Source organism: Arvicola amphibius, chromosome 4 (genome assembly GCF_903992535.2).
Source record: "Arvicola amphibius chromosome 4, mArvAmp1.2, whole genome shotgun sequence".
Taxonomy (NCBI): Eukaryota; Metazoa; Chordata; class Mammalia; order Rodentia; family Cricetidae; genus Arvicola; species Arvicola amphibius.
The window spans coordinates 21773027-21785603 of record NC_052050.1 but is presented as its reverse complement, the minus strand read 5'-3'; the positions used below and the strand labels follow the sequence as shown (position 1 = coordinate 21785603).

Here is a 12577-nt window from a genome sequence, read left to right as displayed (position 1 = left end):
GTAATGGCACCTCCACCATTTTAAAAGTGGAGAGATGCAGAGCCAGCATCCAGAATAGCTGTAACCAAGAGGCTTACCATTTAAAAGCTCTTCAAGACAGTAAAGAATTACAGATAATGCAATAAGAACAGATTCAGGCATAGTTTTGGATAAATGTACGTAGGCTTGGGAAAGAGAAGTAAATGAGTACAGAGAGTTATAAAAAGAAGTAAATGTTTTTTTAAAAAAACAGTCTTTAAAGAAACAGAGTACAGACAATCGTAGATTAAAGGAGTAATAGAATAAAAATAAGCCACATAAAAATGGAACATACGCAGAGAGTCTGGATTATATTATTATAATCAATTATATTATTGTGTTTCCTTTGAATTTTTTGACTGTGAAGGAGCTAAGTACAGAAAGACATTTCATTGTATGGGCTGCTAAGCTAAACCAGCATATATATTATAAAGGTATCATGACTTCCAAATTTGGGTCTAAGAATATGTTGCTTTGCAAAAGAGGTTCTTCTCTTATTTCTACAGAGGATGAAAACCTATGGATTGCCTCCAGGCTAATATGGTTTTATAGAGCATGAGCCTCCAAGAGGTTCTCATGAACACCCTCAAAAAATCACTTTGCCCAATAAACAGCTGGAAGAACTTTGGAGAGAACTATGCCCATATTTCCAAATATTGTCTATAAATGTCTGTTTACATTTAAAGGGGGATATGCTATAGAGATGGATATTTTGCAATGGTATGGATCTTGGTTTATTGATGCAAATTAAAGGTTAATCTTGTTATATGTATATTTCTGCTCTTGATTAAAATATTGTGTTTGTCCAGCTCATTTAAAAATGTAATGTATAATTAAGAAAATAGCTGTCCTGGAACTAGCTCTTGTAGATGAGGCTGGCCTCAAACTCACGGAGATCCACCTGCCTCTGCCTCCCAAGTGCTGGGATTAAAGGTGTGTGCCACCACCACCAGGCTCAAAAGTGGAAGTTTTAAATTAAAATACCTATAGTGCAGCTGGGGCTGGTGATACACAGCTTTAATCTCAGCACTAAGGAGGCAGGGGCAGAAGGGTCTTGATGAATTCAAGACAAGCCTGGTCTATGGAGTTAGTTCCAAAACAGCCAGGACTACACAGAGTAACCTTATATCAAAAACACTAAAAGTAAAACAAGCAAACAAACAAAACAACATATGAAGTTAAAAAAATAATCCAAAGAATAAATCTAGTAAAACAAGGAGTAGGCTTCTGCAAATGAAAGTGCTAACATTTCACAATAAACAAGCTTCCAGGTACCCAGATGTGGACAACCAGCCTTGGTGTTTAAAACAGAAACAATTGTAGCAGCATTGTTTTGAATAGTCCCAAACAATAAACAATTTGTTTTCTTGGAAAAAAAAATTACAGTGAATAGTGTCAAATTCACTTAGGGGAAGATTACATAGAAAGATTACACAAACTGAGGGTCATGATGGTGAGGATTGTCACAATTGTCCTAGCATCAAAGACACAGACTGATTTTGCTTTGCAAAGATGTTAAAAGTGATGCCAAGGTTGGAATACTGACCCTTCAAGACAGTGAGAACCGTCTTTGAGGATGAGTGTAATGAAATGGTTTGTAAGGACTGAGGGTAATTTCCTTTTCTATAATACTATGGCTGTGTTCACCTTTTATTCTCTCAAAAAGAAAATTAATTATAAATGTACTTTTAGTATGAATAGTAGACTGGAAAGAGTGAGAAAAGGAGAGAAAGAGACATACAGACAGACAGACAGAAAGAGATGTACATCATATTCCCCACAGATAAATCTGGTAATAAATGTGTCTCAAATAATCATGATTCTTTCACTGAATGGAAAAAAAGAGGTAGGGTAGAGAAGAAAATGAAGGGAAAAGGCCAGACAGAAAGTGATGGGGATAAAAGTAAAGAGAGCCGGGCAGAAGAAAATCAGGAGAGCACCAGTCTAAGGTCACTGCCCCTGAAGACAGCAAGATGTACACTGGAGTGACCCACTGACCCTCCTTTATATGGATCTAAGCACTTCCTCCCCATGAGCTCCCAGGAGGATACAGTCATTCAGGACTGATGACCACATGGATTCCTGCTGATGCTCCATATTCCTGTTTGGTTGGAAGCATCCCCTCAGCTCCCTGGCACCCCTTTATCCAAAGAGTCTGAAATGTTTGCTTGGGAGCTTCACCCCAGCTCCTGGCATCCATTTTGGAATGTTGGGTGGAAAGTTCTATTTCAAAGCCCCCTTCCCTGGGAGTTGCCTCAGTCCAAACTTCATCTCTGAAAAAGCCCACCAAAGGATGACCCCTCTTAGAGAGGATCAAGACCACTCCCACAGGCTATTTATACTGCCCCCCCCAGAGAACAAACATGTGGTCTCCCCCGTTCTCCTTTCCCACTCTCAGTGTTTTCCTGGAGGGTCACCCAGGAACACTGGCATCTATTAAACCTGGGCTTCTTTTAATTCAGTTTGATTTCATCTGATTTGGATTATTGAGTTGGCAGAGAGGTTTGTTGGCCTGGAGAAACCTACCAATTCCTAATGCACTGTTTCTTTTCATCCTCACCAGTAAGGGTTCTACTCTACTATGAAAAACACCATTGCAGACATCCCCAGTTTCAAAGGGATAGGGATTTATACAGAGATTGACAACTCCCTGGGCCAGTTTGGAATTGGGCTTTGTGGGCAAACAGACAGGGAACCAGGTGTTGAATCCATCATTGTGAATACAGCACTCTCATGCCCAGAGACCTTTATAAATCTAAGCACAAGTGGCAGAAGAAAGTTGTAAGAACAAAGGAATCTTGACCTTCCCATAGAGCAAGAGCTACCAAAGACCAGATGACAATTAGAGTTAGAACAAAGCAAATGGGATGAATCATTGAAATACTGGAAAGTGTTCAAGTAAGCTATCCCCAAATAAGAAATGTACTCTTTCAAATGAACAGAATATTAAGTGAGAATTTCCTTCCTCATGAACACAAATTAAATATGGAAATGGTGAACAAAGAGGAAAAGACTTTCCAATTGGCCTAATTCTTGGAGGCCCGTGGTATAAAAGGTCCTGACTAGAAGAACTTGCTACACAGTTGAAAACTCACCTGTAAACAGAGGTAAGCCCTCCACACCTGCTACCATGTCCCTCTGTTGCTGCCCACCTTGCTGTGAGCCATGCTGCTGCAAGACCACCTGCTGCAAGACCACCTGCTGCAAGACCACCTGTTGCCAGCCCTGCTGCTGTGAATCCAGCTGCCCTGAGTCCATCTGCTGTCAGCCTTGCTGTCCCCCATGTTGCTGCAGCATACCATGCTGCCAGCCCTGCTGCTGCCAGCCCTGCTGCTGCATGCCCACCTGCTGCCAGCCCTGCTGCTGCATGCCCACCTGCTGCCAGCCCTGCTGCTGCATGCCCACATGCTGCCAGCCCTGCTGCTGTGTGCTCACCTGCTGTGTGCCCACCTGCTGTGTGCCCACCTGCTGTGATACCACCTGCTGCAAGGCCACCTGTTGCAAGCCAACCTGTGTGACCATCAGCTGCAGCATACCCTGCTGCCAACTCTGCTGCTGCTGACCAGCTCCCCTAAGGAATGTCTGCAAAGCCATGCTCTCCGGAGAGTTGACTTGCCCTAGGTTCAAAAAGTCACACCTTAGCCTTTGCTGACCCCCTTCATGTTCTCACCAGGAAACCTGGCCAATGTAAAATCTTACTTAAGTGTGGGAAATGCTGTGAGGAAAGATCGTGTCCCTCACACGTTTCTCCTGTCATCTCCAAAGATTCTGGATGTCATCTTCATGGGGGCTGATGTGAAGATCAGGTATCAGTCTAAATTCTGAACCAGGATCTTTATATCTCTCACCAAATATCTTAAGAAAAACATTACTTCCCAAATAAAACTTGATTTCACCCATTATCTTTTCAACTGTATTTTCTTAAGTTACCCCAAAGGTTTTTATGTGGTATTTTTTCTTTCTTCTCACTTATAACATGTGTCCCTGGAAACAAGCAATTTTAATAAACTCTGCTATCATCATTTCATAGTGTCTGTCATTTTGTTTTGATGAACCACACAATGAAAAATTCACATAATGAACAGAATTCTAAATACTCAACTTGGTTCCCCCTTTCCCCGCTTTAGTGCCACTAACATGCTTTGAAACAGTAGATTTATGGAAGGTTTCTGTAGATGTGATGGAGGACTCTCATTGGCTAATAAAGAAACTGCCTTGGCTTTTTGATAGGGCAGGATTTAGATAGGTGGAGTAGACAGAACAGAATGCTGGGAGAAGGGAAGTTAATAGACTGCCATGCCTCTGCCCAGTGGGACAGTTGCCATGAAGCCAGACACCAGGTCAGACATGCTGAATCTTTCCCGGTAAGACACCACTTGTGGTGTTACACAGATTATTCGATATGGGTTAGTCAAGATGTGAGTAAGAGGCTGAAACTAATGGGTCAGGCATTGTTTAAATGAATACAGTTTGTGTGTTGTTATTTCGGGTGTAAAGCTAGCCGTGCGGGAGCTGGGCGAGATGAAAAACAGGCCTGCCTGCAGCTCATCACTACATAAAGGGAAATTTCTGTCCTACATACACCCACAGCCATTCCATCCCAAATAAGCATGTAGAAGATTATATTAATTATTAATTGGTTGGCCTATTGCTAGGACTTATTACTAATTAACTCTTACAACTTAAACTCACCCATAATTCTTATCTATGTTTAGCCACGTGACGGAGGAGTGTCTATGTGTTACTTTCATTGGTTAATAAAGTAACTACCTTGGTCCTTTAATAGGATAGAAAACTAGGTAGGCTGAGTAGACAGAACAGAATTCTGGGAGAAAGAAAGCAGAGTCAGGCAGAAGCCTCAGACAGACACCATAGCTCTCCTCTCTGAGATGGACGCAGGTTAAGAATCTTCCTGGTAAGCGACCACCTCATGGTGCTACACAGATTACTAAATATGGGTTAAAACAAGATGTAAAAATTAGCCAATAAGAGGCTTACACTAATGGGCCAGACAGTGTTTAAAAGAATACAATTTCTGTGTAATTATTTCTGGTGTAAAGCTAGCTGGGTGGCAGGATGCAGCCTGCTGTTCCTACTACAGCCACGTAGCTTAATACCTTTTCTCAGCAAGGCATATTCATCTTGCTTCTTCTGCATCTGGCTTTATGACTGTGTTTCTGCCTTTCCTCTTCTCAGAATTCTCTTAGTCTGGTTGCCCTGCCTATACTTCCTGCCTGACTACTAGCCAATCAGCATTTTATTAAACCAATATGAGTGACAAGTCTTTACAGTTTATAAGAGCATACTCCCACAGCATTCCCCTTTTTTCTTTTCAAAACAAAAACCCTAAATCTATTCTTCTTTGTTTAGCTTTTTTCCTGACCATTATTCATAACAAAACCCTTGGAAGAGTGGATCTGAGAAACAATCAATATTGAATCTCATGACCATAAGGATGGATGGACAGGAGAGGTGATTTCCAGAAGTTAAAAGAAATATCGAAATGTCAAGTGTTTAAATTGTGGCTAACATGGTCACCTAAAATGGGATTGCAAACAGGGCATTCTTAGAATCAATGCTTTTTCTAAGAATAATTCAAATAGAACACCTGTCTTTTCTGGATTATGCAAAAGATTTAGAAAAGTCAGGCAGGCATTCAACCAATGCCTGTAGGTCAACAAGGGACAGACAAGGTAATGCTTTGCCATTGGGAAACTAATTGAGGGACCTCTTGTAGGTTCCCATGCCAAATTCAGTTCAGTAATTTGCCCATCGACAAAAGAATGGATAAAGTAAACGTGGTACATTTATACAATGGAGTACTATACAGCAGCAAAAATAATGACATCTTGAAATTTGCCTAAAAATGAATGGATCTAGAAAACATCCTATTGAAGTAACCCAGACCCAGAAAAATGAACATGGTATGTACTCACTAATAAGTGTCTTTTAGACATAAAACAAAGAAAAAACAGCCTACAATTCACAACCCCAGAGAACATAGACAACAAAGAAGAACCTAACTGAGACATACATGGATCTAATCTACATGGGAAGTACAAAAAGACAAGATCTCCTCAGTAAATTGGGAGCATAAGGATAATGGGAGAGCATAGAAGGGGTAGAGGTAAGAAGGGAGGGGAGAAAAGAAATATATTGCTCAATAAAAACTATAAAAATAAATAGATAAATAAATAAATAAAAGTTTAAATCAAAACAAAAGTTCATACTATCACTAAGTGTTCCAATTCTTTGTAGATTTTTTAAAAAGCAAAAAGTAAAAATGACTAAAAGAATATAAAAAAAAATACTCAGTACCACAAACTACCAGGAAATACAAAACAAAAAATCCTTGAAATTCTACCTTGCTCTTCAAGAAAACCAACAAAAACATTGCTGGTGAGGATCCAGGGGGAAGTGAAACCTTTACACAATGTAATGGGAATGGAAATTAGCACAGTCTGTATGGAGATTAGCTTGTAGGATCTTTAAAAATAATCTAAAATTAGAACCACCACATGACTCCTCCACAGTACATACAACAAAGAACCAGCCTGCCTGTCTCTCAGTGGATGGATGCATAAAAAAGATATGGTGTATATGAAGAAGAATAAATGTTGTTATTGGCCAGAAAACAGCTAAAATTTGGAGATCATCTTAATAAGTAAATTAAGTCGGACTCCAAAGACAAAGGTCATGTTTCCCTCATCTAAGGAGGGGTGGGGACACAAAAGAAGCAATAGGATGATTTAGGAAGAGAAAGAGAATCAGGAAGAGGCCACAGGGGACATTAAAGTCGGTGATGTTGAGTAAATTTGATCAAACTGTGTTAAGTGCATTCATGACAATGTCATGATCAAATGCTCTGTTTTTGTGAAATCAGTGCATGCTAATAAAAATCCATCAATTTCTGTATGTCATATGAAACAAAAATGGAAGTTTTAACCTAAAACACTAAGAGTGCAGCCAGGGGGTGGTGGTGCACACTTTAATCCCAGCACTAGGGAGGCAGAGGCAGGTAGTTCTTTATAAGTTCAAGGCCAACCTGGTCTACAGAGTGAGTTCCATAAGAGCCAGGACTACAGAGAGAATCCCTGTATCAAAAAAATAAGCAAACAAAAAGCAAATAAACAAGCTGAGAAGGCTCCCACAGAGCCCGTCCATGGAGGACCTTGGTCTTAGCATAGAGTGGGGAACCCTGATGGCTCCTTGGCCTTGAGAGGGAGGGAGGGGAGGTATGGGTGGAGGGGAGGGGAGGGAAGGGGGAGAAGGAGGGGAGAGAAAGGGGAGAAGGAGGGGAGGGAGGGGGGAGGAGGAGGGAAGGAGATGGAAATTTTTAAATATAAAAAAAAATAAACCATGAGGAAAAAAAAAGCAAATAAACAAACAAACAAGATGCAATACTAAAAACTTCTGAGAAAAAAATTTAGTAAAATAAGGACAAGACTCTTGCAAAATAAAAAGACCAACATTCCATAATAAGCAAGTTTCTATGTAGCTGAGAGTGTTTGTACAGCCTTTGTGCATAAAACAGAAACAATTAAAACATTGTTTTGAATAGTCGCAAGCTGTAAGCAACCTGTTGTATTGGAATAAAAACCTAATCAGTGAGTGGCGTAAAACACATTTAGTGAAATGTTACACAAAAAATGAGAATGAACAACCTGGGGTCCATGATGGTAACTGCTGTCACAATCATCTAATGATCAAGGGCACAGACTAACTTTGATTTGCAACAACAGTAATGGTGATGTAACTGACCCTTGAAGACAGTGAGAAACAGCTTTTGAGCTTGAGTGATATAAAATGGTTTGTAAGGACCGAAATTAATTTCCATTTCTTTGATAATTCTGTGGCTGTCATCACCATTTATTCTCTCAAATGGGAAGTTAATTGTGTATGTATTTTTAGTATGAATAGTATAGGCTAGAGTGAGGGAGAAAGAGTAAGAAAGAGAGAGATACACATCATATTCCCCAAGGATAAATTAGGTAATAAATTAGGTACATTTCAAATAATCATAATTCTATCATCACTAAATGGAAAGAAAAGAGAGAGAGTAGAAAGAAAATGAAGAAGAGAGTCCAGACAGAGAGATATGGGGATAAAAATAAAGAGAGTCAGGCAGAAGAAGGAAATCAGGAGATCATGAGTCTAAGATCACTGCTCCTACAGACAGCCAGGTGTGCACTGGAATGACCTGCCCATTCTCCTTTGTCTGGATCTAAGGACTTTATCCCCAGGAGCTCCAAGGAGAAGACAGTCAGTCAGGACTGATGGCTACCCACTTCTCCCCTGATGCCTCTTTGTTTCTAATGCACTGTTTTTATTTATAATCACCAGTTCTGGCTCTACTCTGCAAAGAAAGACACCATTGTAGATACCCTATCTCAAACCATCTTTAGTGAGACCAAGATACAAGGCATAACACTATATACAGAGATTGACAGAACCTGGGACAGTTTGGAATTGGGTTTTCTAGGCAAACAGACGGGAAATTAGGTGTTGAGTCCATCATAGTGAATACAGCACACTCATGCCCAGAGACATTTATAAATCTAAGCACAGACAGCAGAAGAAAGTTGTAAGAATGGAGGAATCTTGACCTTCCCATAGAGCAGGAGCTACCAAAGACCAGACGAGGACTAGAGCTGCAACAAAGCTGATGGGAGGAGGGTCTGAGCTATTGGAAAGAGTTCAAGTAGGCTATCCCCAATAAGAAAAGGATGCTTCCAAATGATTCAGAGCATGAGGTGAGAATTTCCTTCTACATGAACACAAATTAAATATGGAAATAATGAACAAAGAGGAAGAGTCTTTCTAATTGGCTCAAACATTGGAGACCCATGGTATAAAAGTCCGTGACTAGAAAATTTTTCTACACTATTGTAAACTCACCTGTGAACAGAGTAAAACCCTCCACACCTGCTACCATGGCCCTCTGCTGCTGCCCACCTTGCTGTGAGCCATGCTGCTGCAAGACCACCTGCTGCAAGACCACCTGTTGCCAGCCCTGCTGCTGTGAATCCAGCTGCCCTGAGTCCATCTGCTGTCAGCCTTGCTGTCCCCCATGTTGCTGCAGCATACCCTGCTGCCAGCCCTGCTGCTGCCAGCCCTGCTGTTGTGTGCCCACCTGCTGTGAAAGCACCTGCTGTGATACCACCTGCTGCAAGCCAACCTGTGTGAATATCTGCTGCAGCACACCCTGCTGCCAACCCTGCTGCTGCCAGCCCTGCTGCTGCATGCCCTGCTGCTGCATGCCCTGCTGCTGCATGCCCTGCTGCTGTGTGCCCACCTGTTGTGAAAGCACCTGCTGTGATACCACCTGCTGCAAGCCAACCTGTGTGAATATCTGCTGCAGCACACCCTGCTGCCAACCCTGCTGCTGCATGCCCTGCTGCTGCATGCCCACCTGCTGCCAGCCCTGCTGCTGTGTGCCCATCTACTGCCAGCCCTGCTGCTGCTTGCCCACCTGCTGCAAGGCCACCTGCTGCAAGCCAACCTGTGTGACCATCAGCTGCAGCACACCCTGCTGCCAACCCTGCTGCTGCTGACCAGCTCCCCTAAGGAACATCTGCACAGCCATGCTCTCCAGAGAGTTGACTGCCCCTAGATTCACAAAGTCACACCTTAACCTTTGCTGACCCCCTTCATGTTCTCACCAGGAAACCTGGCAAATGTAAAATCTAACTTAAGTGTGGAAAATACTGTGAGGAAGGATGGTGTCCCTCACACCTCTCTCCCCTCATTACAGAGATTATGTATCTTGTGACATCTTCATGGGGGCTGATGTGGAAAGTCGGGTATCAGTTTAAATTCTGAGTTAAGATTTTTATATGTCTCACCTAATAACTTAAAAAAAAACCTACCCAAAAATAAAACTTGTATTTCTTCTCAACTGTATATTCTTCTGAGTTAACCCCACATTTTTATGGTTATTTCCTTCTTTCTTCTCACTTATGAAATTTGTCTATGAAAGCAAGCAATTTTAATAAACTCTGTGCTATCATCATTCCATAGTGTCTATCATCTTATTTTGATGAAATCACTTAATGAGAAAATCCACAAAATCAATAGACTTCTAAATGTTTAACATGGTCCCCCTGAATCAGTGGCACTAACCATAGTGTTGAACAGTAGATCCACAGAAGGTTTCTCTCTGGAAGAACTGAAATTTAATACCCAATGATAACCATCTTCCTGGTTCCTCCAATCTCAGCTCCCATAAACCAAGGGACTGCTCTCTCCTTCGCTGTCTGACTTTTATAAACATCACTTGTGTGAAATCGTATATAGCAATGGACTTTCTGTCTTAATTTATTTATCCAGTTGTTTCTCAAAGATCATCTAATATTCAGCCACATCTTATCAATTGTTAATTGACAGGGCACAAACTTGCAAGTGACACTATCACTTTAGTATTGTGATTTCAACCATGTCATTCGCTAGAGAACAGCTGCATATGAGATTATCTGTTTAATGAAATAACACACTCAAAAAAATTATCAATCACATGCTCTCATTTGTAAACCCAAGATTTTACACAGAACTTCAAATCCGGTATATGGTCTGTGAGAAAGTGGCCAACTAATCCGGGGAGGGGCTATGAAAGAGCAAATATCATCAAAGTACACGAGTCCATGACATACTTAAAGGACTTTATGGATTCCCTCCTACATCCAATGAATTTGTACGATTAAAAATAAAAATCTAAATTGAAAGGACAACCTGATTTCAACTACCTTGTACAAGTATCCTAAGATATGGCTACTGAGTCAAAAAGAGCCTTTACTTTTTTTTTAGGAATTTGTAAATTTCTATACACCTGTTGTTCTTCCTTATGTTCCTCCTGCTGTGCAAGATTCCCAAGAGTCCCAAGATAGCATGGTGGTTAAGAACACAAACTCTTGAGTACAAACCTCGCGTCATTTCCCAGCATCCACATAGCAGTTCACAACCACCTGCAATTCTGGTTCCAAGGCACCCAATGCCCTCCTGCCCTCCTCCGACATCCCTGAGCTGAGCATGTGCTATAAATACATACATGCAGACAAAACACTCATATACATAGATATAATAAATAAATCATTTTAAATGTATGAAATGTTGAAGAGTCCCAATGTCTCCATGTATGTCAACACCTTTTGATCTCTCCTTTATCGGATACTAAATAGACAGCATTCTTATACTGCCAAAGTTATACAAATAACATTCCAGTGTTTGAAGATATCCCATGCCATCAGGGAAGAATAATACACACAACGAAGGAATAATGTCCCTCTGCTGTCCTGCACTGGACAAGGCACTGTGTAAGTGTGAATTCCTGAGCTCTAAAATTCCATGCATCCTCAACCAGTTATCTGTAGAGAAATGGCATTCCTTCCCATCACAGCACCAGTGCCTGCTCTCCTAATAACTGATCTACTCCTTTCCACAAGTTGCCTTTGTACAAAATGGCTCTGAAGCTATTTGTGCTATTCTCTTTATAAAACAAAGAAACAAACAAATAAACAAGAAGAATGACTGTCCTGGAGCTCTCTCTGTAAGCCACCCTGGCCTTGAACTCAGTGATGTTTGCCTCCTCTGCCTCCCAAGTACTGGGATTAAAGGAGTGATGATGTACAGCTGGGTACCTGTGCTCCTGAGAAGTTGCACCCTTAAAGGGAATCTGAAGTCGTGATTTCTGCTTTGGGATCCTGGGTGTGCTGTTTTCATGTGAGATTTCTGATTTAGTGAAATTTTTACTACCATTTAAAACACCCCCCAAACCCTAAAAATCTCTTATCCTGGAACCAGAAATTCAGGTTTCATGCATGACACTTCTCTAGTCAGCCATGAAGTATTCCAGAACCTTGGCTATTGGGAAACAGAGGACAGGAGGAAGCTGATCAAAAATGGTTCCTTCTCTACAAGACACTATACTAAACTGAAGTTCACCCCAAGATTCATTACATCCCATTTTGCACCTCCCTAGTGGATTCCTGCCTGACAGTGTCAATCCGAGCCAGTCAGCTTTCAACTCAGACTCGAGCTATGTCATAGGAAAGTTAAAGGAATAGGAAGTCCACCAGTGCTGGGTCCCCACTCAGAATAATTCAAGGAAGATGCTCTTATTCATTATCTAAAATAGTCCTATGTCTGCCCTGACTTACAGGAGATCCTCTCATCCTTTATATAAAATGTTGTTTGACCTGTCATTTCTCTCTTCCTGTACTCCAGCCAAGTATGAAGGCCATGGCTTGTGGCATCCCATATTTTTCCATGATTCTCAGAGGAATTAGAAGACCTGATTTAATATCAAAGACTAGAAACCTTTTTATTTTATTCCTTTATGACATGCTTTAAAGCCAGATATGAGTTTATCTGCCATACATGTCAAAGATCTATGAATGTATAAATGTATGAAATTTTGCCTACAAGTGTTATATGCACCATATGAGTGCAGTTCACAGAAGCCAGAAGGGACATCTGATCACCTGGAACATGAGTTGCAGACAGTTGAGAGTCACCACATGAGTGCTGAGATCTGAATCTGGGGTCTCTGCAAGAGAGTGCCGCT

The 12577-nt window shown here is 41.2% G+C and overlaps 2 protein-coding genes across 2 annotated transcripts in view; both read left to right on the top strand.

The window, feature by feature from the left end:
* LOC119811405 (keratin-associated protein 9-1-like) overlaps positions 1-3580 on the top strand; it is a 9094-nt gene extending 5514 nt beyond the window's left edge. The window contains exon 2 of the mRNA XM_038325346.1: positions 3165-3580. Within this exon, the coding sequence (XP_038181274.1) occupies positions 3165-3580 (416 nt within the window). The remainder of the gene's footprint in view (positions 1-3164) is intronic.
* A 5368-nt stretch (positions 3581-8948) lies between these two features.
* On the top strand, positions 8949-9572 carry LOC119811404 (keratin-associated protein 4-6-like). Its single transcript, XM_038325345.1, has one exon. It carries the CDS (start codon positions 8952-8954, stop codon positions 9570-9572), a length of 621 nt encoding a protein of 206 aa, XP_038181273.1. The 5' UTR covers positions 8949-8951.
* The last annotated feature ends 3005 nt before the right edge of the window (positions 9573-12577 follow it).

Excerpts from the sequence above, each read along its gene's own strand:
- LOC119811404 (XM_038325345.1), top strand. The coding sequence starts at position 8,952 with ATGGCCCTCTGCTGCTGCCCACCTTGCTGTGAGCCATGCTGCTGCAAG.